Source organism: Rhinatrema bivittatum, chromosome 1, assembly GCF_901001135.1.
Source record: "Rhinatrema bivittatum chromosome 1, aRhiBiv1.1, whole genome shotgun sequence".
Taxonomy (NCBI): Eukaryota; Metazoa; Chordata; class Amphibia; order Gymnophiona; family Rhinatrematidae; genus Rhinatrema; species Rhinatrema bivittatum.
In genome coordinates, this window is record NC_042615.1 from 507,556,556 (window position 1) to 507,580,064 (window position 23,509).

The 23,509-nt window shown below is 46.9% G+C and overlaps 1 protein-coding gene across 1 annotated transcript in view; it reads right to left on the bottom strand.

Moving 5' to 3' along the window:
- LOC115096443 overlaps positions 1 to 23,509 on the bottom strand; it is a 108,272-nt gene that overhangs the window by 48,534 nt on the left and 36,229 nt on the right. The window contains exons 5-6 of the mRNA XM_029611049.1: positions 7,868 to 7,900; positions 73 to 218 (exon numbers count right to left, since the gene is read on the bottom strand). Of these exons, the coding sequence (XP_029466909.1) occupies positions 73 to 218; positions 7,868 to 7,900 (179 nt within the window). The remainder of the gene's footprint in view (positions 1 to 72; positions 219 to 7,867; positions 7,901 to 23,509) is intronic.

Sequence of the window (23,509 nt, forward strand, 5' to 3'; positions counted from 1 at the left end):
AAACATCAAGTTAAAGCTCAGTTTTTGCAATATGAACATTTGAGACAGGGCATGCTTTATAGTACCCCTCACCTGTTTACTATCTCCTGCCATATGCTAGCATCTGCCTGTCGGTCCTGCACCTCATTTTGTAGCAACTGGATTTGGGACTCACATTTCTGCATTTTCTCATTAAGTTCTTCCACCAGCCCTTCCAGCTGGCTCTTCTCTTCCTGCACCTGCAGAATAATAGTCCATCCTGGTTTCAATTCATGGAAGACAGAAAGCAGTAGACAGGAGCACCTTTATGTAGGGAACCATGTGGCTTAGCCATCATAGAACTAATTCAGTGGTTCTCAACTTTTTACATCCAGCTCCCCTAAACGTTTCAAGGGATCTTTGAGACACCTCCCCCAATAAGAAGAACATTTTTCCTTACCTATTTTCTTTTCCCTCAGTCCTGCTTCACCAGTCCAGGCATCAAAAGCGGACTGTTTCCCCTACCAGGATGAAGGAGAAAACGCTGTTTTCCTGGCATGACATCATTGTCACTACTTAGGGGTGGTGCAGCCCAGGAACTAAGCTCCAAAGGCACTTTCACCCCCTCCCCCCCCCCCAAAAAAAAATACCAAAACTGGAGAAGCCATTCCTGTGGGTCTGCATGTCCCCTAAACAGAACCAAACTAATATTCCACAGTAAGGAAAACAAATATAAATATCCAGACTGTACACAAAGATGAGAAGCCCCAAATTGCGACTGAACAGGTCCTGCTTCCCGGTGGGTCCAGGACTGGTGTAGCAGGACTAATGGAAAAGAAATTAACAGGGAAAGAAAAATGTCTTCTTCCACGTCATCCAGCTACACCAGTGGGAAGTATCAAAGCCCTACTATTCCAGGTGGGAAGAAGCAAGGGCCACCAATCCCAAAGGCTCTCTCTTCCTTGGCCAAAACATCCAACTGATAATGCTTAACAAACCAAGTGGCCACTCTGCAAACGTCCACAGGAGAGGACGACTGTGTTCTCAGTGTGTGTGCTCAGAGGCCAACATGAGGCCTCCTGCCGCTGATGACTTAGGCGGAAATAATAGTCTCCTTGAGCCAACGAGCGAGTCTCACCTTGGAGGCTGCTCCTCCTTTATGCAGGCTCTCAAACAAGACAAACAACTTGTCCGACTTGTGAAAGTCATTAGTCACTTCCAAGTAGCGCATGAGTAACCTGCGAACATCCAGACATCTCAGTGACCTGAATTCATTCTTGCACTCCTCTCAAGGGAAGAGCAGGAGAAACACTTCCTGATTAGTATGAAAAAAGAAATTGGCTTGAGTAAAAATGATTGAATTTGAAGAAATTACAAGAAAAGTCCCAAGATGCACCTAGAGGAGCAAATGGACACCAAGGCGGCGGCCTTTAGAGTAAGATCCTTGAGAGAAACATGCCTCAGAGGCTCAAGTGGATGGGTCCCCAGCTCCACATTAAGATCCCACTGAGGAAAGAACAGAAAGGCGGATGCAATCTCTTAACACCCCACAGAAAGAGAGCCACATCAGGATGCACTGCTACCAGCCTGCCATTTAGACTCCCTCTGTAACAAGAGATGGCGGCCACCTGCACTTTTAGGGAATTAAGGCCAGACCCCTTTTCCAGGCCCTTCTAGAGAAAGGACAGGATATAAGGAATCTCAGATCCCCAAGGAGATCTGAGATTCCTTGGAGATCTGAACTCTCCCCTAAAGAAATTCTCAAATAAAAGCCAAACTCAGATAAGGCAAGCGGGAAGCCTTCCTAGTCTTCAAGAGTGTGGATATCACAGAGGTGGAATAGCCACCTCTACTCAAAAGCCAAGCCGCAAGATAAAATTGAGCCAGATTTCCCACAGTTTCTGGGCCCTGGACTAAGAGACAGACAACCTGCTTATCTCCACTCTGTGCAGAATCCTTCCTATGAGAGGCCACGGAGGAAAAATATAAAGGAGTTTTCCTGGTGGCCATGGTTGAAGCAGGGCATCGATACCTATTGCTCCAAACTCCCTTCATTGGCTGAAGAAGAGACAGACCTTGGAATTGTTGGTTGCCATCAGATCTATATAGGGGTAGCCCCACTACTGAGTGATGATATGGAAGGTATCCTGACTGAGCTCCCACCTGCCCCCGGATCCAGAAGACTCCTGCTGAGGAAATCCGTCTAAACATTCTCCTGACTGGGAATCTAGGTCATAGACAGCAACTACAGATTCTGTTCCACTCACAGGAAGAGCAAGCTCATTTCCGCTGACACTCCATGACTCCACGTGCCACCTCTGTGGCATTATCTGAGATGACCCCATTGTTTTGCCTTATAGGATCGGAAGAAAATGCTACAATGCCAATCAAATGGCTCTGGTTTCCAATCGGTTGATCGACCAGGAAGCCTCTACCGGAGTTCACAGGCCTTGGGTTACCTGCTGCATGTAACACCCCCCCCCCCCCAACCTGTCAGACTCGCATCTGATATTACAATCCAGGCAGCAAATGTGAGGGTTCCATCCACCAATGAAGGGAATCTATAACTGACGCCAGTAAAAAAAAAAAAAAAAGCTAGACCTCGTAATCCTGTGACTGAGGAGACCAGCATGATAGAAGGGTGGCCTGCAATGGTCTCATATGGGCTTGGGCCCAAGGAACAAGATCCAGCATTGCTGCCATGAGGCAAAGAATCTGCAGGTAGTCCCAAGTCTTTGGGCTCGCTGAGTAAAGAAAGCGTAACTGCCCAAACCAGTTTGCTCACCGTCTCATCTGACAGGTGCACCCGACCTATGCGTGTATCAAAAAACACCCCCTCCAGGTACTGCAAAATAGTTGACCAAGCTCAAACTAAGACTTGAACCACTTAAGCTTGATACTCAAATGGCTTCCTGATAAAAACTTTGCCTGAATCAGCCAGCCAGATGATGGATGGACCATAATGCCTTCATGTTGCAAGGAGACTGCCATAACCATTACCATGAGCTTAGTAAAAATCTGTGGAGCCGTCACCAGCCCAAAAGGCAACACCCAAAACTGAAAATGTTCCTGTAGGACACAAAAACGGAGAAATTGCTTATCTTCTGATGGGATAGAAATGTGGAAGTAGGCCTTGGATAAAATCGACAGAGCACAGATATCCCCCCTGCCTTATTGCCACAAGAACAGACCAAAGCGTCTCCATCCGGAAATGGGAATGCAGTGGTTCATCCCTTTCAGATCTAGAATCAGCCAAAAAGGGGAAATGATAGGGGTCTACAAAACCATGAAAGGACTTAAACAGGTTAATGTAAATCAGTTATTTACTCTCTCAGATAATAGAAGGACTAGGGGGCATTCCATGAAGTTAGCAAGTAACTCATTTAAAACAAATAGAAGAAAATTATTTCACTCAGCCCATAGTTATGCTCTGGAATTCATTGCCAGAGGATGTGGTTATGGCAGTTAATGTAAATGGGTTTAAAAAAAGTTTGGATAAGTTCCTTGAGGAAAAATCCATAAACTGCTATTAATTAATAAGCAATAGTAACTTGAGATCTATTTAATGTTTGGATACTTGCCAGGTACTTGTGACTTGGTTTGGCCACTGCTGAAAACAGGATGCTGGGCTTGATGGACCCTTGGTCTGACCCAGTTTAGCATATCTTAAGTTATGTTCTTCTTGGGCACTACAAAATAGATGGTGGCTGGAACAGAACCATCGTTTAACAGCTGAAGCTTTAGTAAAGCTTCCTGGACACTCGCTGCTTGACTAGAGAGGAACAGGGAGACGTCATGAAGGACTTGGGTACTGGCCAGTTCAAGTCCAGAGAATACAAAAGGCAAATTATGTCCAGCACCCACTGATCCGTGGGTTAACTGAGCCTACTTCTGGTAGAATCCCTGTAACCGACTGCCTACCTGAGTTACCAGCGAGTAAATCCATCACAACTCATTGCAGGCCTCATGAGGTTACAGATGCTGGACTAGAGCCTGATCTAGGCTTTGCAGGAACTACAAAAGGACTGGCCTCCTCTTCTGGGGGACTGAAAGGCACAAGGCAAATAGGAATAAGATCGCTTTCCTAATCTATAACATCTAGAATCCTAGAACTGGGCTTGACCTCTACCGACTCTATAGAAAGAATGCCCCTTGTCCTCTGGAAGACATTTTGGTTTCTGATTACCCAAGTTGTTTACCAGCTGGTCCAGGTCATTTCTGAACAAAAGCTTACCCTTAAAAGGAGGCTTTTCCAGGCACATTTTGGACCAAGAATCCACCAGTTATGGAGCCAAAGAAGCCTCCGAATTGCAAGAAAAAGGGCCACAGATCTCGAACTACGGAGTAAATCATACAACTCATCTGCCAGAAAGGATGCAACTGATTTCATGTGGACCATCTCCTCACTCTTTGAGAGCTGTTGGATTTGATGCAAAAGGGCCCTCACCATCAGGGCTGAGCAAATAGAGATGCGACCCAACATAGCCACCAATATGAACAGATGCTTCAAGGGAAGCTCCATGTTCTTGTCCTGTGGGTCTTTCAAAGAGGTACTCCCTTCTACCAGGATTATGGTACACCTGGTCACCATTGTAACCAAAGCATCCAATGTGGGAGACTGAAAGAACTGCTGGAACGTTATCTGTGGGAGAGGATACAGCTTCCGCAGCAGCTTCCAGCACCTCCTACTTGGCTAGCATCATTGCCTCAACCCGGGGTGAAGATGAAAAGCCAAAAGTAGACTTATGGATTCCTATAATAATGGGGTCGCAAACTGGTGACTGCTCCACCTTGGCATCAATATGCAAACAAGTGACCACTTAGTCAATAAAGCCCCTGATCTTGTCCCTGTGGAAGACCTAAATGACAGTCATCCTCTGTATCAGGTAGGAGCTCTCCTTCTAAGGAAGTGGATCTCCACATCTGGTAGCCCCTCAGACTCTTCCTGGACAACTTCCCAAGCAGTCCGAGGGCTCCAAGAGCCCTCCTAGAGGGCATCTCCAAGGCTAAAGCCAGAGGGAGATCTTCCTTGGATCAACCTGAGTCAGGTTCACCAGGTCTCTTAACAACACAAAATGCCTGGTGGAGAAAATGAAAGAATTCAAAAGAAAAGTCCCCGGAGGCTCCCTGGGATGGAAAAACATGTGGGCCTGAAGACAAACTAATCAGCCCCCTCCCCCCCCCAGATTCCAAAGGTAAGGGGATTGGGAATGCAGGAACCACAACTATGGCTGCTTCCCGACTTGTTCCTGCCAAGGCCTGCTGACTCATGTTTGCCACATCTGCTCAGAGACAGGAACGAGACCAGGACTTGCAGAGCTCACCACGAAGTTCCGCCGGGAACCGAATGAACACAGAGGCCAGACTCAAAGGCTCTCTTCTCTGAGATGGCATGTCAGACTCCACATGCGCTGCATCAGCAGGCACACTCGGACTTGTCCATGTACCGCAGCCCTCCCCAGAGGCTTCAAACAACGTGTTTCATCCATCCTGGTGTGCTACAAAATGCTCGGCCCACGCTGGTACTCCCAACAAGAAGCCTGCAGTATCCTTGTAAGTAAGTCTGCTCTCTCCTCTCCTGATCGGCAGTGTGATGCATTGTACTCCATTTCCTTCTTGTCCCTTTTCTTTTTTTATTTTGCCAAACGGACAGGGAGGGGAAAACAGGAAGAAGGATCTCTGGGGGGGGGGGGGGGGCACGCAGAGAAAGGTGAGAGGGAGGCCAGAGGAAATGCAGCCCCAACTAGAAGGCAGCTTCACCATTTTTTTTTAAATTTATTTATTTTTAATATGGAAGCATTCCCCCTCCAAGCTCCACCTAGGGCCCCCGGGACTGGGAACTGACAAAAAGGGCTTGCTTTGCTGGCTGGAGCCATTGGCACAGGTTGGACAAGAGACAAGAATTCAATGTTTAACTGCTGCACCACCAGATCTTACCATTTGCTGAAGGCAGAAAATACTAGAATTTCCTGGACAACACCACCCTAAGTAGTAGCGACAATGTCACACTGGGAAAACAGAGTGTTCTCTACCTCTCTCTGCTGGTAGGGGGAAATCACCCCCTTGTGAAGCCTGGACTGGTATAGCTGACCATGGAATTATAAAAATTTGCAAATCAAAGTATTTCAATCGGTCTAATTTTGCCCACTAAAAAAATAAAACTCTTATATAAAAAGGAAAAAAAGCTTCTCTGGATCCTCTTCTCTATCATGCATTGCTTTTGGTGGCAAGACAAATAACTCCTCTCCTCTACAGAAGGGTGGCATGGAGTAGAAGCAGATAGCTCTTCTTATCCTCAGATTCTCCCTTCTTCACTAGGTGGGGGGAGAAAGTGTCAGGTGGCAGGTTGTTTTCGGCAATGCTGGCATGGCTATATTGTACTTGACTCCCTTCCCTGCAGTTGGGAATCACTGGACTAGTTATTGGAAGACAGCAGTGGACAAATTAAGTTTTAGGGCTACCATGGACCACCAGCCTCTGAGTTTCTCCCACCTTTGCTCTACTTCTGAGTTTGTACCCCTTTTGCCCAAGCTCTAGATACCAGTACTTTCAAAAGGGGTGAACAATCAATAGCTACCACCAGACTTTCATTTATAAAGTCATTAACATTTCTATCATAATTCTAACAAAACATCTAAAGTTTTGGTAATACCACAGATAAAACTAAACACAAATATTAAACAAACTAACGGGAAAGAAGAAACTTGAGATGCCATATACAGGGGTGGCCAACTTGGGGTCCTCGAGAGCCACAAAAGGCCAGGTTTTCACGATATCCGCAATGAATATGCATGAGAGATTTGTATGCACTGCCACCATTGTATGCAAATCTCTCTCGTGCGTATTCATTTTTGATATCCTGAAAACCTGACCTGTTTGTGGCTCTCAAGGAATATAGTTGGCCACCCCTGCCATACTGCATGGTACTGGAGTCAGGATTCCCCACTAAATTAATATTCATAGTACAAGGTTTGTAATGGTGTCTTCCAGCTTTAGAGATACTGCTTTGTTTCGAGATGGAAATGGAGTGTTCCTAGGAGATACTGAGACCACTAGTGAGTTCCTAGGGAATTTGAGAAGAAACTTCAGACTTGGAAGTAAGAGTCTCAACTCCAACAGAGAAATCTCTAGCAACCTTGCAGTGATGAGGTGACAGCAGCAGCTTTCCTCCCTCAACTGCTGATAGATCAGACTATCACTGGATATCCAGAAGTTTCTGCAAACCAATGCAGCAGCCTGCTGTGCACCAACAGAAGGAGAAAGACGAGTATAATTTCACTTATATCATATTCCCAAAAAGTACCTACCCAGTGCCAAAACTGAACAAAAGAGTAAAAAGTGTCTTGTCTGCAGACTGCTGCATGAGAACCATGGAACTAGGATCTCTTAAGTATTGGAGAAAGCAGGGGGCAGGATCTAGTAGATGGCAGATTAGTTTGCTATGAGACTGATGCAGAGAAAACAGTGTGAGGAAGAAATTGTACCACTAAATATTTCTGTAGTTAGCCCAGTCCAGTGAAGTTAAAATAACTAGAGAAACTGTTATGAAGTGAGTCAAATTCTAATAGGACTCCCTATAAGAAGTTTATAGAGCTATGTTGGATGTTTTAAAATTCTCATGAATGGAGTGCATGATTCATTTCTTGTTAAATGTACTGTCTGACATGGTCACCACAGAAATAAATTCAGTAGTTTTATTTCTTTGGTTAAACAACCTCTGTATGGCATCTGCAGTTTGTGCTCAAGTGTTCTGTTGTTAGCAGTGCTTTAATAGGGCCTACAGTCTATCTTCCCCTGGATGAGAACCCTCCAAAATTCCCTTTCCAGTGTAGACCAAAGAAGAGTGGTTACACCTTCAAGGAGATTCAATGCTCCTCCAAGCTCCTGAATATCTTTGTAACCAAAATACCTTTTGTTGTTGCTGCTTTTCTGTGGCTTCTTTCTATTAAAAAGAACACAATAAATTAAATTGAAATTCTGCAATTCGAGTAGAAAGATTACAGATGGCATCACACATGTTGAACAGCATTCAATCTTGATGCAGGTTGGACAATGCTGCACAACATCACAAGTTAGGAAAATGGGATTTTTGGTTTTCTTTGATCAATTCATGTTATGTTAGTATATCATACTAGTCTGGTGTTAGTGCTCCCTTTAGGTTAAGGCCAAAGCAAGATCACAGTTTCTCACAATCCAGCACACCCATCTGAGTAATTTACCAGACAAGAAACTTTCAAAGCTGAAAAACAAATCAAGAGGAGAACAGACCAAACAACCCTGAAAATCGGTTATTTATTGTATTTGATATTGCTCAAAAATCAGTTAGCAAAATACAATACAGCATAGACATACAAACAAAAAGATAACACAATCCTGCCAAGCAACATCTCCTCCACTTCAGAGTGGAATGGAAAGGCCTTAGTGGTCTTTTGAGCCCCTTTAACAATGGCATCCTAAACTGGGGAATCCTCCAATTTAGAATCCTCTAAATGGTTACATACTACCTGACTAAAGAGACCAGAAACTTCATCTCTGTGAAAGAGCCAAATTACAGCGACATCATCCTCCTTGGAATGGATTGCTCCTTCCTCTTAGGAAGTACAGCTGGCAGAGTCCATATGCGCCTCAGGATCATCCTGAGTCTCCTCCCAAACAGGGATCAGGCACTCAGAAGAACCCCTAGGGCACTTAGGAGGGACTTGCTGAAAAGCAGCAATAGATTGGTCTTCATGAACTTTGGAGGGGGTTCCCCAGGTCTCTTAATTGCACAAAAGGCCTGGCAGAGGAAGTGAAAAAAAAAACTCAGGAGTAAATGCCCACAAATCTTTAAGAGAAGAAGAGGAAGCTGGAATTGGAAGATTCCCCAATTGGTATCAAGCTTGGGGGAAGCCTGAGGCCCTTCCATACACTGCCAACATCAGCAAGAAATGGCTGGAGGTCACGGGAATCAAAGACAAAATGGATGCTGCAATCATAGTTCCTGTTGCAATGTGCAAGCCTGAGCTTCCTGCAGACTCTGTAGATTGCTGTTCATCGACACCTGGGGCAAAGACCTCGGCCCCGCAGCAGCAAACTGACGTTTCTACTGGGATTGCGCCTGCCTGAACACAGGCCGCACCAAGGGCCCCTTGTCCGATGAAGTGTGCAGACTGCCAAAGGCGACGCATCTTTGGCTATGGGTATGCCTTTTCCATTAACCATCCTCTCTAAAACCATGGGAGCCAAGCAAGGAACCACCTCTCCCCCACCAAGTATTCACAAATCACAGGCCAGCCAGATTGCACTGACTCCCCATTGCCCTCGTCAGACCTAAACAGGCGAGTTCCTCAGCTGCCCCTGCAGAAAGCAAAATGTTGCTTACCTGTAACAGGTGTTTTCACAAGACAGCAGGATGTTAGTCCTCACATATGGGTGACATCACAAGATGGAGCCCAATCACGGAACACTTTTGTCAAAGTTTCTAGAACTTTGACTGGCACCTACTGGGCATGCCCAGCATGGCACTAACCCTGCAACCAGCAGGGGTCCCCCTTCAGTCTTGTTTAAAGCTACAGGAAGTGCCAAAAAATAAAACAAGAAAAACGTAATGAACCCAGCACCGCAGGGTGGCGGGCAGGTTTCGTGAGGACTAACATCCTGCTGTCCTGTGAGAATACCTGTTACAGGTAAGCAACATTTGCTTTCTCACAGGACAAGCAGGATGGTAGTCCTCACATATGGGTGAGTACCAAGCTGAGGATGTCAGAGAATGCACCAAATGTGCCCAAAGACGTGCAACTGGCACAACAACTGGGGTGGAATTCGGTAGAGGGCATCCTGAATCCTAACAGGGAGGCGGAAGGGTGTTACATCAAGTTGCAAAAAGGTTGCGCAAGACAGACTGGCCGAAGATGGAATCTTGTCTTCCAGCCTTGTCTATTCAATAATGGGCTGTAAAGGTGTGGAGAGAACTCCAGGTAGCAGCCCTGCAAATATCAGGGAGCGGCACCGAGCATAGGTGCGCTACTGAAGTTGCCATGGCCCTGACAGAGTGTGCTTTAACATGGTCTTGAAGTGGAATGCCTGCTTGCTGATAGCAAAAGGATATGCAGTCCGCTAACCAGGAAGAGAGAGTCTGCTTACCCACAGGTTGCCCCAATCTGGTGGAATGGAAAGAAACAAACAATTGTGTGTTTTTCCTGTGGGCAGTTGTGCGGTCTAGATAGAACGCTAGAGCACGCTTACAGTCAAGGGTATGCAGAGCCTGTTCTCCCGGATTAGAATGGGGCCTGGGAAAGAAGGTGGGTAGTATAATGGATTGATTGATATGAAACTCAGATACTACCTTAGGTAAAAATTTAGGGTGAGTGCGGAGTACTACCCGGTCGTGCAGAAGTTTAGTGTAAGGCGGATAGGTAACTAGGGCTTGTAACTCACTAACTCTGCAAGCGGATGTGATTGCTAGAAGAAAAATCACTTTCCATGTGAGATAGCGAAGATCGCAGGATTGGAGAGGCTCGAATGGAGGTTTCATGAGCCGACCCAAAACCAGGTTGAGGTCCCAAGAAGGGGCCGGAGGGCGCAGTGAAGATTTGAGGTGGAGCAAGCCCTTCAAAAAAGCATGTTACAAGGGGTTGTACTGAAATGGGTACATCCCCAACACCTTTATGGAAGGTGGCTACCATGCTGACATGCATTCTGATGGAGGAAGTTTTTAGACCTGACTCTGATAAGTGCCAGAGATACTCCAGAAACTTCGTGGTGGAACAGGTAAAAGGATCAAGTGACAGATAGGAACACCATGACTTAAACCTGTTCCATTTGTAAAGATAGGATTTTCTCGTGGAAGGCTTCCATGAAGCAATCAGGACACGGGAAACTGGCTCCGAAAGGTTGAGAGGTTGAAGACCTCCATCCAGGTCGTCAGGGACAAGGCCTGAAGATTGGGGTGGCGTAGGCACCCGTCATTCTGAGTGATCAGAAGCGGGTCCTTTCCTAAGAGAATGTGCCTGCGAATGGAGAGATCCTGAAGGATCGGAAACCACACTTGGCGTGGCCAGTGAGGTGCTATCAGGATCATTAGTCCCTAATCCTGACATAACTTCACGAGAGTCTTTGAGAGAAGTGGAAGTGGAGGGAATGCATATAGGAGACCGGTTGCCCATGAGAGGGAGAACGCATCTCTCATGCGTTCTCCCTCTCATGTAATTTTTTAAACAGTCCCTGACTGTTTAAAAATTGCTTCGCTGAAACCCTTACTAAAAAAACCCAACCTGGACCCAACCCTATAAATTTTCGCCCCATTGCAAACTTACCATTTATAGCCAAGCTAATGGAAAGGCTTGTCAACATCCGACTCACAGACTACCTGGACTCTCACAATATTCTCTACCCTTCTCAATTCGGATTCAGAAAACGCCTAAACACAGAATCTCTCCTTCTTTCTTTAACGGACAACATTCTGATGGGCCTCGACAAGGGACAATCATACCTTCTAGCCCTACTCTATATTTCCGCAGCGTTCGACACGGTAAACCATTCTATCCTCATCAACCGTCTAATGGAAATAGGCATCTCTGGCTCAAATCCTTTCTGAACAACAGGCACTACAAAGTTAAAATAAATGACAAAGAATCCCACCCCATTCCTTCAAATCAAGGAGTACCACAGGGTTCTTCACTTTCCCCTACCCTGTTCAATATATATCTACTCCCTTTATGCCAGCTATTCAATAGCCTCAACCTCACCCATTTTATATACGCGGACGATGTGCAAATCATAATCCCCATCTTGGACCCCTTCTCCTCTACTCTAAATTTTTGGAACAACTGCTTACACGCCATCAACCTTCTTCTCTCGAGTCTCAACCTGGTCCTTAATACGTCCAAAACAGAACTCCTGATTATCTCCCCTAGCGATAACAACCCCTTCGCCAACAATTCAATTACTCCACTAGCAAGCCAGGTTAGAGACCTTGGGGCCACCCTTGACTCTAGAATGAATTTCAAAAAGTTCATTAACACTACAACTAAAGAATGTTTCTTTAAGCTTCAGGTCCTGAAGCAGCTAAGACCGCTCTTACACTTCCAGGATTTCCGTTCAGTGCTTCAAGCCATACTGTTTTCAAAGATCGACTATTGTAACGCTTTACTACTCGGTCTCCCCGCCTCTTCTACTAAACCTCTACAGATGCTGCAAAACGCAGCGGCCAGGATCCTTACAAACACACGGCGTAAGGACCACATCACATCAATCCTAAAAATCCTACACTGGCTACCCATCCAATACAGAATACTCTTCAAGGCTCTCACCATCATCCACAAATCCGTCTACCAATAATCCACACTACAACTCGCCATCCCTCTCGAACTACATACTTCCGCAAGGCCGACCAGAACCGCCAAAAAGGTTCGCTCAAGGCCCCCCCCCAAAAATCCTCGGTCCACAACTCTATTCACAAGTGAGCACTTTCGACAGCAGGTCCGCTCCATTGGAATTCGCTTCCTCCAGATATACGCCTAGAACAATGCCATCTCTCCTTCAGAAAGAAACTGAAAACCTGGTTGTTCACACAAGCATACCGTTGAAGGAACTTCTATTAAATAACATTGACTCTCACCCCTCGATTTCTTCCCTAATCCCTCCCCGTTTCCAGTCCCTGACCTGACACCTCCCCCCCCTGCTCACCTCTCCGTGTCTCCTCCTCCTACCGGATATACTATGTTAATAATCGCCTAGGATAAATCTCTGATTAAGTCTCGCTACTCTATGGTTTTTAGTTGATTATTTTATCACTCTCCAGTTGTTATCGTTTTTAAAATCTCTCCTATCTTCCATCGCCCATGTTTTTTGCTCCCTGTTTAATGTAACTTTACCTTCTACTTAGTTGTTAAATGGTTTCCCCTGTTCTAATGTAAACCGGTATGATAAGACCTCGTCTTGAGTATCGGTATAGTAAAAGAATTTAAATAAATAAATAAATAAATCTCTTGGCTGTGAGTTGCAGCTGCGAGTGAGAGAACAAAAAGTTCTCTACTTTGCGGTTTTGAGGTGACGCAAAGAGGTCTATGTGAGGATAACCCCAATGTGGGAATACAGAGTCCGCTACTGTGGGGTTGAGAGACCACTCTCGTGCGGCTGAAAGGTGCGACTCAGCTTGTCTGCCAAGACGTTGTCCACTCCCGGCAAGTAGGTGGTCCTGAGGTACATCGAATGGGAAAGGGCCTCCACCCATATCTGTGCCGCTTCCTGACACAGTAGGTATGATCCCATCCCTCCCTGCTTGTTGATGTACCACATGGCCACCTGGTTGTCCGTATAGATCAGGATGACCTGGTTGGACAGGCGATCCCGAAACACCCTGAGAGCATATCTGATTGCTCGTAGCTCCAGGAAATTGATTTGATGTTTGGCTTCTCTGGAGACCAAGCTCCTTGGGTTTGCAAATTGGCGACATGTGCTCCCCAGCCGAAATTGGAAGCATCGGTGGTAAGAGTTATTTGAGGATCTGGAGCCTGGAAGGGTAGGTTGGCGACGTGGACAACGGTCGAATGGATTGAGTCCATTGTGACCTTAGAGTCCACTGCATGACTCATGGTCAAGCGGGCCATTGGTGTAACCTGTACCGAGGATGCCATGTGTCCCAGCAGGATGAGGAAGTTTCGTGCAGTCGAACAGTGTTGAGACTGTAGCTGGTGTGCGAGAGAAATGAGAGTGAGAGCTCGCCATCGAAGCAGAAAAGCCTTTGCCTGAAAGGTGTCCAAGTCTGCTCCTATGAAGGACAATGTTTGAGATGGGACTAAGCAGGATTTCGTGTAGTTGACGAGAAATCCTAGCGAAATCAGAGTGTGTAATACCTTACAATTTCCTGGAGCTACGAGCAATCAGATATGCTCTCAGGGTGTTTCGGGATCACCTGTCCAACCAGGTCATCCTGGTTGGACAGGATGTAGGGACGACAGAGCAGCTTGCTGAGTGGGAGCCCTGATCAACCAATCGTCGAGATAAGGTGTCCACGTCTACCCTGAGTCCTGAGGAAGGCTGCTACTACTACGAGACACTTGGTGAAAACTCGTGGAGCAGATGCTAGGCCGAACGGGAGCACTCTGTACTGATAGTGCTTGGGGCCTACCAGAAATCTCAGAAATCTGTGATGAGATGGCGTTATCGCAATGTGTGTGTACGCGTCCTGGAGGTCTAGAGAGCAGAGCCAGTCTCCTCTTTGCAGAAGAGGAAGGAGAGAACCCAAGGTTACCATCTTGAACTTTTCTCGTTGGAGGTACTTGAGGGCACGCAGGTCCAGAATTGGACGAATGCCGCCTGATTTTTTGGGGATTAGAAAGTACCGGGAATAGAATCCTAGGCCCTGTTGGGATAGGGCACCGGTTCGATTACTCTGGATTGAAGGAGTAGGGAGACTTCCTGATCCAGGAGTAGTGAATGTCTGATGTTCCCCACGTCAGCCGAGGTGGGGAGTCCGGTGGGATGGAGAGAAAGTTCAGGTGATAACCTTGAGAGATTATGGCAAGGACCCACTGGTCAGAGGTGATTGTGTGCCTTATGTTGTTGAAATGGCACAATCGACCTCCTACCGGTACCTGTGGCAGTGGAAGCTGGCTGCTGCTCTCTATGCAGGAGTCAAAAACCAAAGCAGGGCCCGGCTGAGGAGCTGCTTGCAGCTTTTGTTTACGAGGTTGACAAGACTGGGCCTTTTGGAAAGGCCTCGAAGAACGAGCTCTAGACTGTGGTGGATAGGATTTCTTTGGACGGAAGAATGACTTTTGGGTGTCCTTCCTAAATGGTTGTTTAGTCGAATATTCAAAAGGCATCAGAGAGAGTTGGCGAAGTGTCTCATGATGCTCCTTGAGTTCCGCCACTGTCTGCTGGATGTGTTCACCAAACAGATTGTCTCCAATGCAAGGCAGATCGGACAATCTGTCTTGTACTTTATGGCACAAGTCCGAAGACTTAAGCCAGGCCCATCTTCTTGCAGAAATAGCAGCTGCTGAAACCCTGGAAGCGATGTCGAAGATGTCATAAGAGGACCTTATTTCATGTTTCCCCGCTTCAAAACCTTTGTGAACTAGGGTTTGTAACTGTTCCTGGAATTGCTGAGGCAGGGACTCTGCAAAATCATGTATCTGCTTGAATAAGACCCTATTATACTGGGTCATATAAAGCTGGTAAGAGGCGATCCGAGAAATGAGCATAGATCCCTGAAAGACACGTCGGCCAATGGCATCCAGGAATTTCTGCTCCTTGCCTGGAGGGAAGGAAGAGTGGGGCTTTGAGCGTTGTGCCCTCTTTTGGGCAGACTCTACTACCATGGATTGGTGATCCAGTTGAGGTTTTTGGAACCCTGGAGCTGGCTGGACCAAGTAAGTGGTGTCTGCTTTTCGGATGACTGGAGCTACCGAACCAGTGTGTTCCCAGTTCTTTTTGAGAAGATCCAAAAGAACCTGATGGATAGGGATGGAGGTTTTTCCTTGGGAGCATCCAGGAATTGTAACAGCTCCATCATCTGGTGTCTATCATCTTGCTCAGTCTGTAATTGGAAGGGAACCAACTCAGACATTTCCTTCACAAAATTTATGAAGGACAAGTCCTCTGGAGGAGAATGCTTCCTGCTTTCAGTAGGAGAGGGTGGTAATGGTAAATCGGTGACAGGGGAGGAATCATCAGTCCAGGTGTCATAGGGATCAGCACCTGTCCCTCTAGGAACCTGAGAGGGATGGGACGAAGGTATTCCTGAAGGTCTCGGTCTAGGCTCTGAAGGCATCGAGGGAAGTACTGGAGGCACCGATGCGGGCATCGAGGGCATCGACGGATGGATTGGTGGAGCAGATGGCTGCATTGGCATTGATGGTTGAGGCATCAACAGGACTACCGATGGAGGAAGACGGAACGGTGTTTCTCCTCCCAATGACAGAGCAAGTGGAGAAGGCACCGGAGCCATCGGTGACCCCAGATCCATCGGTGGAAAAGCGGCTAGAAGAGCTTCCATCTTCAAGAGCAGCGGTGCCAATACTGCCGGAATGGGATCGGTAGTCTGTTCCACAATCGGCACCGGTTTCAGCGTCAGAGGAACCTGGAATCTGTGCATCGCCTTATTGATAGCCTCCTGAACCATCCAGTCCAGCTCTTCATGGAGTCCTGGAGCAATCAGTCCTGGCTCCGGAAGGGAAGAAGGAGGCAAAGGCATAGCCGGAAGGACCACCATTAAAGGCAAAGTCGCGGCTCCCAACACCCGTCCAGGTGAGGGTTGCCTCAGTGACCCGGTCTCAGAAAGGGTCGATGCCTTTTCTGGGCGGAGTTTCTTCGATGGCGGCTCGGACAATGGCGAGGTCGATGACTTTCTTTCATCGATAGTTCGAGGTTTTCGGTGTCGATGCTTCTCTCTACGATCCCCTCGGTCCTGAGGGGGAGTAGAGGTAGTCAATGGCCAGGAGGTTGTCGACGCCGGATAGTCACCGGTCAGTGCCCGATGCTGGCGCGAAGTGGACGGCGCCGGTTCAGACGTCGAAGCAATAGACGGCATCTGAGTGTGAGAACGGAAGAGAAGTTCCATTTTCTCCATTCTGGTTTTGCGACCTTTTGGTGTCATTAAGGCACATTTGGTGCAAGTCAGGACAACATGCTCACACCCGAGGCACATTACACAGATTTTATGGGGGTCTGTTTGGACATGGTGTGAGCGCAGTCAGGGCACCGACGGAACCCCGACGCCATGGCCCTTTGAAAAATTGAGCTGCGTTGCGGTCGATGGCCAGTAGGCCGCGAGGGCCAAACTCAACGGGAATCGACCGGAACCGAGTAAACAACTTACTGGAGTACCGTGGACGCAAAAATTCGAGAGGGGGACCCCTGTGGGGTATGAAAGTTTTCAGTAATTCCATGAGGAAAATTCCTGTCAGGAATCTCTGTGGAGCTCCTTAACCCACGTGGCTACTGCTGCGCGGAAAAGAGAAGACTGAAGGGGGACCCCTGCTGGTTGCAGGGTTAGTGCCATGCTGGGCATGCCCAGTAGGTGCCAGTCGAAGTTCTAGAAACTTTGACAAAAGTGTTCCGTGATTGGACTCCATCCTGTGATGTCACCCATATGTGAGGACTACCATTCTGCTTGTCCTGTGAGAAGCCAAACATAGCCAATCTGCATTTTTCTTTTTTTAAAAGGTTTTCAGGCAGAAAAACCAGTAGGGGGGGGGGGGGGAAGAACAGAGGATTTTCTTCTAAATAATTTCTCAACTGGCAAAAAAACAAAACAAAAAACAATCTCCAGGCTTCGGAGGGTTTTTGTGTTTATGTAAGCAGCTCCCCCATCACCCCTAAGCTCTACCTAGTCTTCTCTGGCAGAGAACTTCAGGCTCACACTGCTGGCCAAAGCTAGTGGCCTGACCCTAAGCCTGTTTCAGAGCTTGAATCCAATGAAATCCTACTGCACCAGTCATCCTACCATCTGCCGAAGGCAGAGAATATTGGATTTTCTCTGAGCTGCATCACCTTTAAGTAGTAGCGATGTTATGTTGGGAAAACAGTGTTCTCCTAGCTGCTGATGAGGGGCCAAAACCCACCTGTATAGATTAGACTGGCGTAGCAGGACAAAGTGGAATCTTTTCTTTGCCTGCTTTAGTGCAGACTCCACAATGACCAATCTGATGGTGCAGCTGCACCGCACCAAAATTAAGAGGTTTTTGTTTTTTTTACTCTGTACTTTGGGCCCGATATTCAAAGCATGTTAAGCACTATTTAGCCACATAAGTATGACTTATGCAGCTTAATAGTGGCTGCTGAATATGTGCCTACATTCAAGCAGGCCACCACTTAGCCACATAAATCACTTATATGGCTACGTATTTAGCAGCATGTATTGTGGGAGGACTGGGACAGAGCTCCTTAGCCACATAAAGGAAAAGTTGTTCTTACCTGCTAATTTTCGTTCCTGTAGTACCACAGATCAGTCCAGACTCCTGGGTTTTGCCTCCCTTCCAGCAGATGGAGACAGAGAAAGTTTTACTGACACTGTCACTTAACCTGTTGTGCCACCTGTAGTACATCAGTATTGACCTGTACCCATAACCTACCCCACATCTCCCGCCAAACGAGCAGGAGGAAGAGAAAACACTAAATCTGAACAAGCCTTATAACCAAATAAATCAGCATGTACAACCATCACCTGAACCAGAAAAAGCCATTTGAAAATACTTCAGATTATATACAAAAAGCACATATCAAGCGGACTCTCCAAACCCAGGTAGGACTCTGGACTGATCTGTGGTACTACAGGAACGAAAATTAGCAGGTAAGGACCAAATTTTCCTTTCCCTGTATGTATCCAGATTAGTCCAGACCCCTGGGATGTACCAAAGCTTCTTTAAACCGGTGGGGGACTGTGAGAGTTCTACTCAAAGCATGCTTCCACCAAATCTGGTAGATTCTGGTGCCTGGACGTCCAGACAATAATGCCTGGAAAAAGTGTGCAAAGACTTCCAATTAGCCACCCTCCAAATCTCTTGCAGTGACACTGACATTTAGCCCAGGATGCTGCTTGTGACCATGTCGAGTGAGCTCTCAGACCGAGGCACCAACCAACCCATGCAAATGTTCACCGAAACTATGACCTCTTTCAGCCACCATGCTATGGTTGCTTTTGAAGCTTTCTGCCCTTTCTTTGCATCACTCAAAAGAATGAAAAGATGATCAGAAACTTGAAACTATTAGTGACTTCCAGATACCGTAACAGTGTTCGCTTCACATCCAGACACCTCAACTCCTTATCCAAGGCAACCGTCCTATCCAAATTTGGAAAGGCAGGTAACTCCACTGACTGATTCAAGTAAAAGGAGGAAACAATCTTTGGAAGGAAAGAAGGCACCGTATGCAATGAGACATCCAAATTCGAAAAACTTAGGAAAGGCTTTCTACATGAAAGGGCTTGCAGTTCTGAAATCTGTCTAGCCGAACAAATTGCCACCAGAAAAACGACTTTTAAAGTAAGATTCTTCAAAGTTGCCCTGCGTAGTGGTTCAAATGGTGCTGCACACAATGCTTTAAGAACCAAGTTTGGGCGCCATGGAGGACATACTTTTCGCACTGAGAGATGCAAGTGTTTGACCCCTCGTAAAACACATACCACATCCAGATATGCAGCCAGAGGTACCCCTTAAGGCACTCCAAGGCAGCCACCTAGACCCATAAAGAATTGAAAGCCAAACCTTTTATCAAATCTTGCTGCAAAAAAGGACAAAATGTGGGCCATCGAAGCTCGAAATGGATCCACACTATGCTCCTTGCACCAAACCTCGAACACCTTCCACACCCGCATATATGCCAAGGAGGTGGACTTCTTCCTTGCTTGTAACAAAGTGGTAACATCCTCTGGATACCCCTTTTCTCGCAGGTGATTCCTCTCAAAAGCCAAGCTGCGAGAGAAGCGACCCCCCTGATCCAAAAAACATAGAACCTTGGCGCAGCAGGTTGAGAAGATGAGTCAGAAGTAGCAGGCTGTCCGCTGCGAGATTGACTAAATCCACGAACAATGGCCGATGAGGCCATTCCGGTGCCACCAGAACCACCTACCCCGGATGAAACTCTATTCTTCACAAGACTTTGCCCACCAATGGCCATGGCGGGAACACATACAGGAGAATTCCCTGTGGTCATGAGAGGACTAAGACATCAACACCTTCAGCCCTGTGTTCTCTTCTTCAATTGAAGAATCTCGGAGCCTTGACATTCTTGCACGTTGCCACAAGCTCTGTGCACGGTACTCCCCCACCTGTGACGAATCAGGAGCATGGCTTCCTCTGACAACTCCCACTCCCTGGGATCCAACTGTTGACAACTGAGGAAATCCATCTGGACACTGTCCAACCTCGCTATGTGGGAAGCTGTCAGCATCTCCAGGTGGCGTTCTGCCCAGTGGACTAACTCTTGGGCCACCTGCGCCCACTGCCCGACTCTTGGTACTGCCCTGCTGGTTGATGTAAGCCACCACTGTCACATTGTCTGACAAAACTCTCACTGGCCTGCCCTGAACAAGAGGCAAGAAGGCCTGCAATGCTAGACACTCTGCTCATCTCTAGACAGTTGATGGACCATGACGTCTCCTCCAGAGACCAGTGTTGCTGTGCCGCTTGAGCCTGATACACAGCCCCCCAACCACATAGGCTGGCATCAGTTGTGACCACTATCCAAATCGAAGCCTCCAAGGCCATCCCGCGGGTCAAATTGTCCCAACACAGCCACCAATCCAGACGCGATCTGGCGCTTTCCGTAAGAGGCAGAGGCAGATGAAATTGCTCAGATACCGGATTCCACCTGGAGAGCAAGGCCGACTGAAATGGCCGCATATGAGTGAATGCCCAAGGATCAATTCCAAGGTGGAAACCATAGACCCAAGAACCTGCAGATAATCCCTGACCCTGGGAACTGCACTGCTTAGAAAACTGTCAATCTGACCCTGGATTTTAATAATCCTCTCCTTGGTAAAAAAAAAAAACAAAAAAAAAAACCAAAAAAAACTCGAGCCCAGTGTGGAAACACGCTCCCAGAAATTCCAGAACTTGAGATGGTATTAGCTGGCTCTTTTGCAAATTCACAACCCAGCTCAGGAACTGTAAACGCTGCAACACTACCGCCACCACCCGATGACAGATCTCCATTGATTTTGCGCAATCAACCAGTCGTCCAAATACGGGTGAACCAGGATGCTCTCCTGCCGAAGAGCTGCTGCCACTAAGACCATCACCTTTGTAAAGGTCCTTGGCGCTGTTGTCAACCCAAAAGGCAGGGTGCAAAACTGAAAATGATCTCAGAAGAAGTAATGCAACATAAACAGCTGGGAGAGAGGACGTCACTTAGGAAGCTTTCTATTCAAGATTTTCACCTTGTTATACAGGCTATTGTAATGAGTAATTTAGACTATTGAAATGCTTTGTATGCCAGTCTATCAAAAGGTTTGGTGCAGGTTTACAATTAAAATCTTTTTTCGGTATGTGTGATTTTTGTTTTAAAATGGAATGACCGTATAACTTTATTTGAAAGAGTTACACTGGTTACCAATTGCTCAGAGAATACATTTTAAAATATTGGTTTTATTGCACAATGCCATTTATGATTAATCTTATTGTTGGAGTAATAAGGTTATTTGATGTTTCAGCTTGTTCCTTACATTCTTCTGACCAGCTGTTATTGTTTCTTTGGTGAAGCAGTATACTTTATGTACTATGAGAAAGAAAGCTTTTTCTATTATGGTTCCTGAGGAATGGAATGCAGTACCAGTTGAAATTTGCAATGAGTGATTTACATTTTCGTAAATTTATAAAAACATTTCTTTTTTGGCAGGCTTTTAATTAAATTCATGTATTTTTATTCTTTGTTTTGTTATGTTTTATTTCTGTTAATGAATTAAGAATGTTTGATATTCTCCACATTGAATATTGATAGAATTGCGGATTATAAGAACTGTTAAATAAAATGAATGAATTTTTAAAGCTGGGGATAGGTAAAAAATGCTTCATCCCCAAAACCATATACAGATCACATTTAAAAAGGTGATATTTTGCTAAACTCTACCATTTCATACAAAGAGGACTAAGACTGAGCACTATTAAAGTGACAGGCACCCTATTTGGAAACTTCTGTAAAAATGCTGCAACACTTAGGGGAGTATTATCTAAAATATATAACCTTCTTAATGGTCAACCATCTAAAAAACCTAAACACCGCTCCCGATGGGAAAACAGATTTTCATTTTACCTTCGGAGAAAGGGAATGGGAAGCTATTTACCTCATGGCTCGAAAATGTTCTATGTCTACTAGGCTGCAGGAAAATTGCTATAAGTTAATATATCATTGGCACTACACCCCAGTAAAGGAAAATTAGTTTCTTACCTGATAATTTTCGTTCCTGTAGTACCAAGGATCAGTCCAGGACACCTGGGTTGTGACTCCGCACCAGTAGATGGAGACAGACTAAAACTTGTGGGCGGAGCCATATATGCCCCTGTGCCAGTCACAGCCCCTCAGTCATACGTAATGTCAAAGTAGAAAAGCAATAAGGCAACCATAGCCAACTAGCAAAACACGCTACTTAAATGGAAACAATACCAACCCCTACGGGAACCAAACTCCCCAACCGGGAGAGCGAAACAAACAAGCGGATAGCTTTAATCGTGAAGAAACATGAGCGGACTCTCCGTTATGTTAGCGTAGCACTGCGGGCGGGATCCTGGACTGATCCTTGGTACTACAGGAACGAAAATTATCAGGTAAGAAACTAATTTTCCTTTCCCTGTACGTACCAGGATCAGTCCAGGACACCTGGGATGTACCAGAGCTAAGTTACCGAGGGTGGGAAGCAGAGAGTCCCGCTCGGAGTACCCTCTCTCCAAACCCTCCGGCCTCAGTAGCCTGAACCTCCAACCGATAATGTATAATAAAGGTATGCAACGACTTCCAGGTAGCCACCCTGCAAATCTTTTGAGGCGACACCTGAGAAGATTCCGCCCAAGACGCCGCGTGAGACCGCGTCGGATGAGCCTTGAGACCCACGTGCGGAGGTTTTCCCCGCACTACATACGCTGAGCCACTGGCCTCTTTGAACCAACGGGCGATTGTTGTGCGAGACGCCGCAGAACCATTCTTTGGGCCCGAAAACAGGACAAACAGATGATTTGTTACCCGAAAGGATTAGTGACCTCTAGATAGCGAAGAAGGGACCTCCGCACATCCAGTTTTCGCAATTCTTTCGAATTCGGGTCCGAAGACTCCCCGACCGCGAAAGCGGGAAGCTCCACTGATCGATTCAAGTGAAAAGCCGACACTACCGTAGGCAGAAAAGAAAGAACAGTCCGTAAGGGAACCCCTACGGCAGAGATCCGCAACAACGGCTCTCTACATGACAACGCCTGTAATTCCGAGACACGGCGTGCCGAAGCAACCGCCTCCAGGAATACGGTCTACAATGTGAGATCTTGGACCGTAGCGCGCTTCAAGGGCTCAAACAGTGCCGAGCCTAAGGCGGAAAGAACCCAGTTGAGGTTCCAAGACGGACAAGGTGAACGCAAGGGAGGACGGAGGTGGTTAGCCCCCCCGCAGGAAACGGGCGATATCCGGGTGAAGAGTCAGGGAGGCTCCCCGGATCTTTCCCCGCAAGCAACCAAGCGCCGCCACCTGAACCCGTAGCGAACTGCACGCGAAGCCTTAGGCCAGCCCAGCCTGGAGAAAAGCCAGAATATCGGAAACGGCAACGGCAGTGGGGTCCAAACCCCGCTCAACACACCATTCCTCAAAGATTACCCATACCCGGATATACGCCAGGGACGTAGACTGCTTCCGGGACCTCAGCAGCGTAGCTATGACCGTGTCCGAGGAACCTTTTTCCCCTCAACCGATTCCTCTCAAAAGCCATGCCGCGAGACAGAAGTGATCCGCATCCTCCAAACAGACGGGGCCCTGATGAAGCAGCCCCGCGAACCCCTGGAGACGAAGGGGAGCCGCCACCGACAACTGGAGGAGGTCTGCGAACCACGGGCGGCGCAGCCACTCCGGTGCCACCAGGATTGCAATTCTA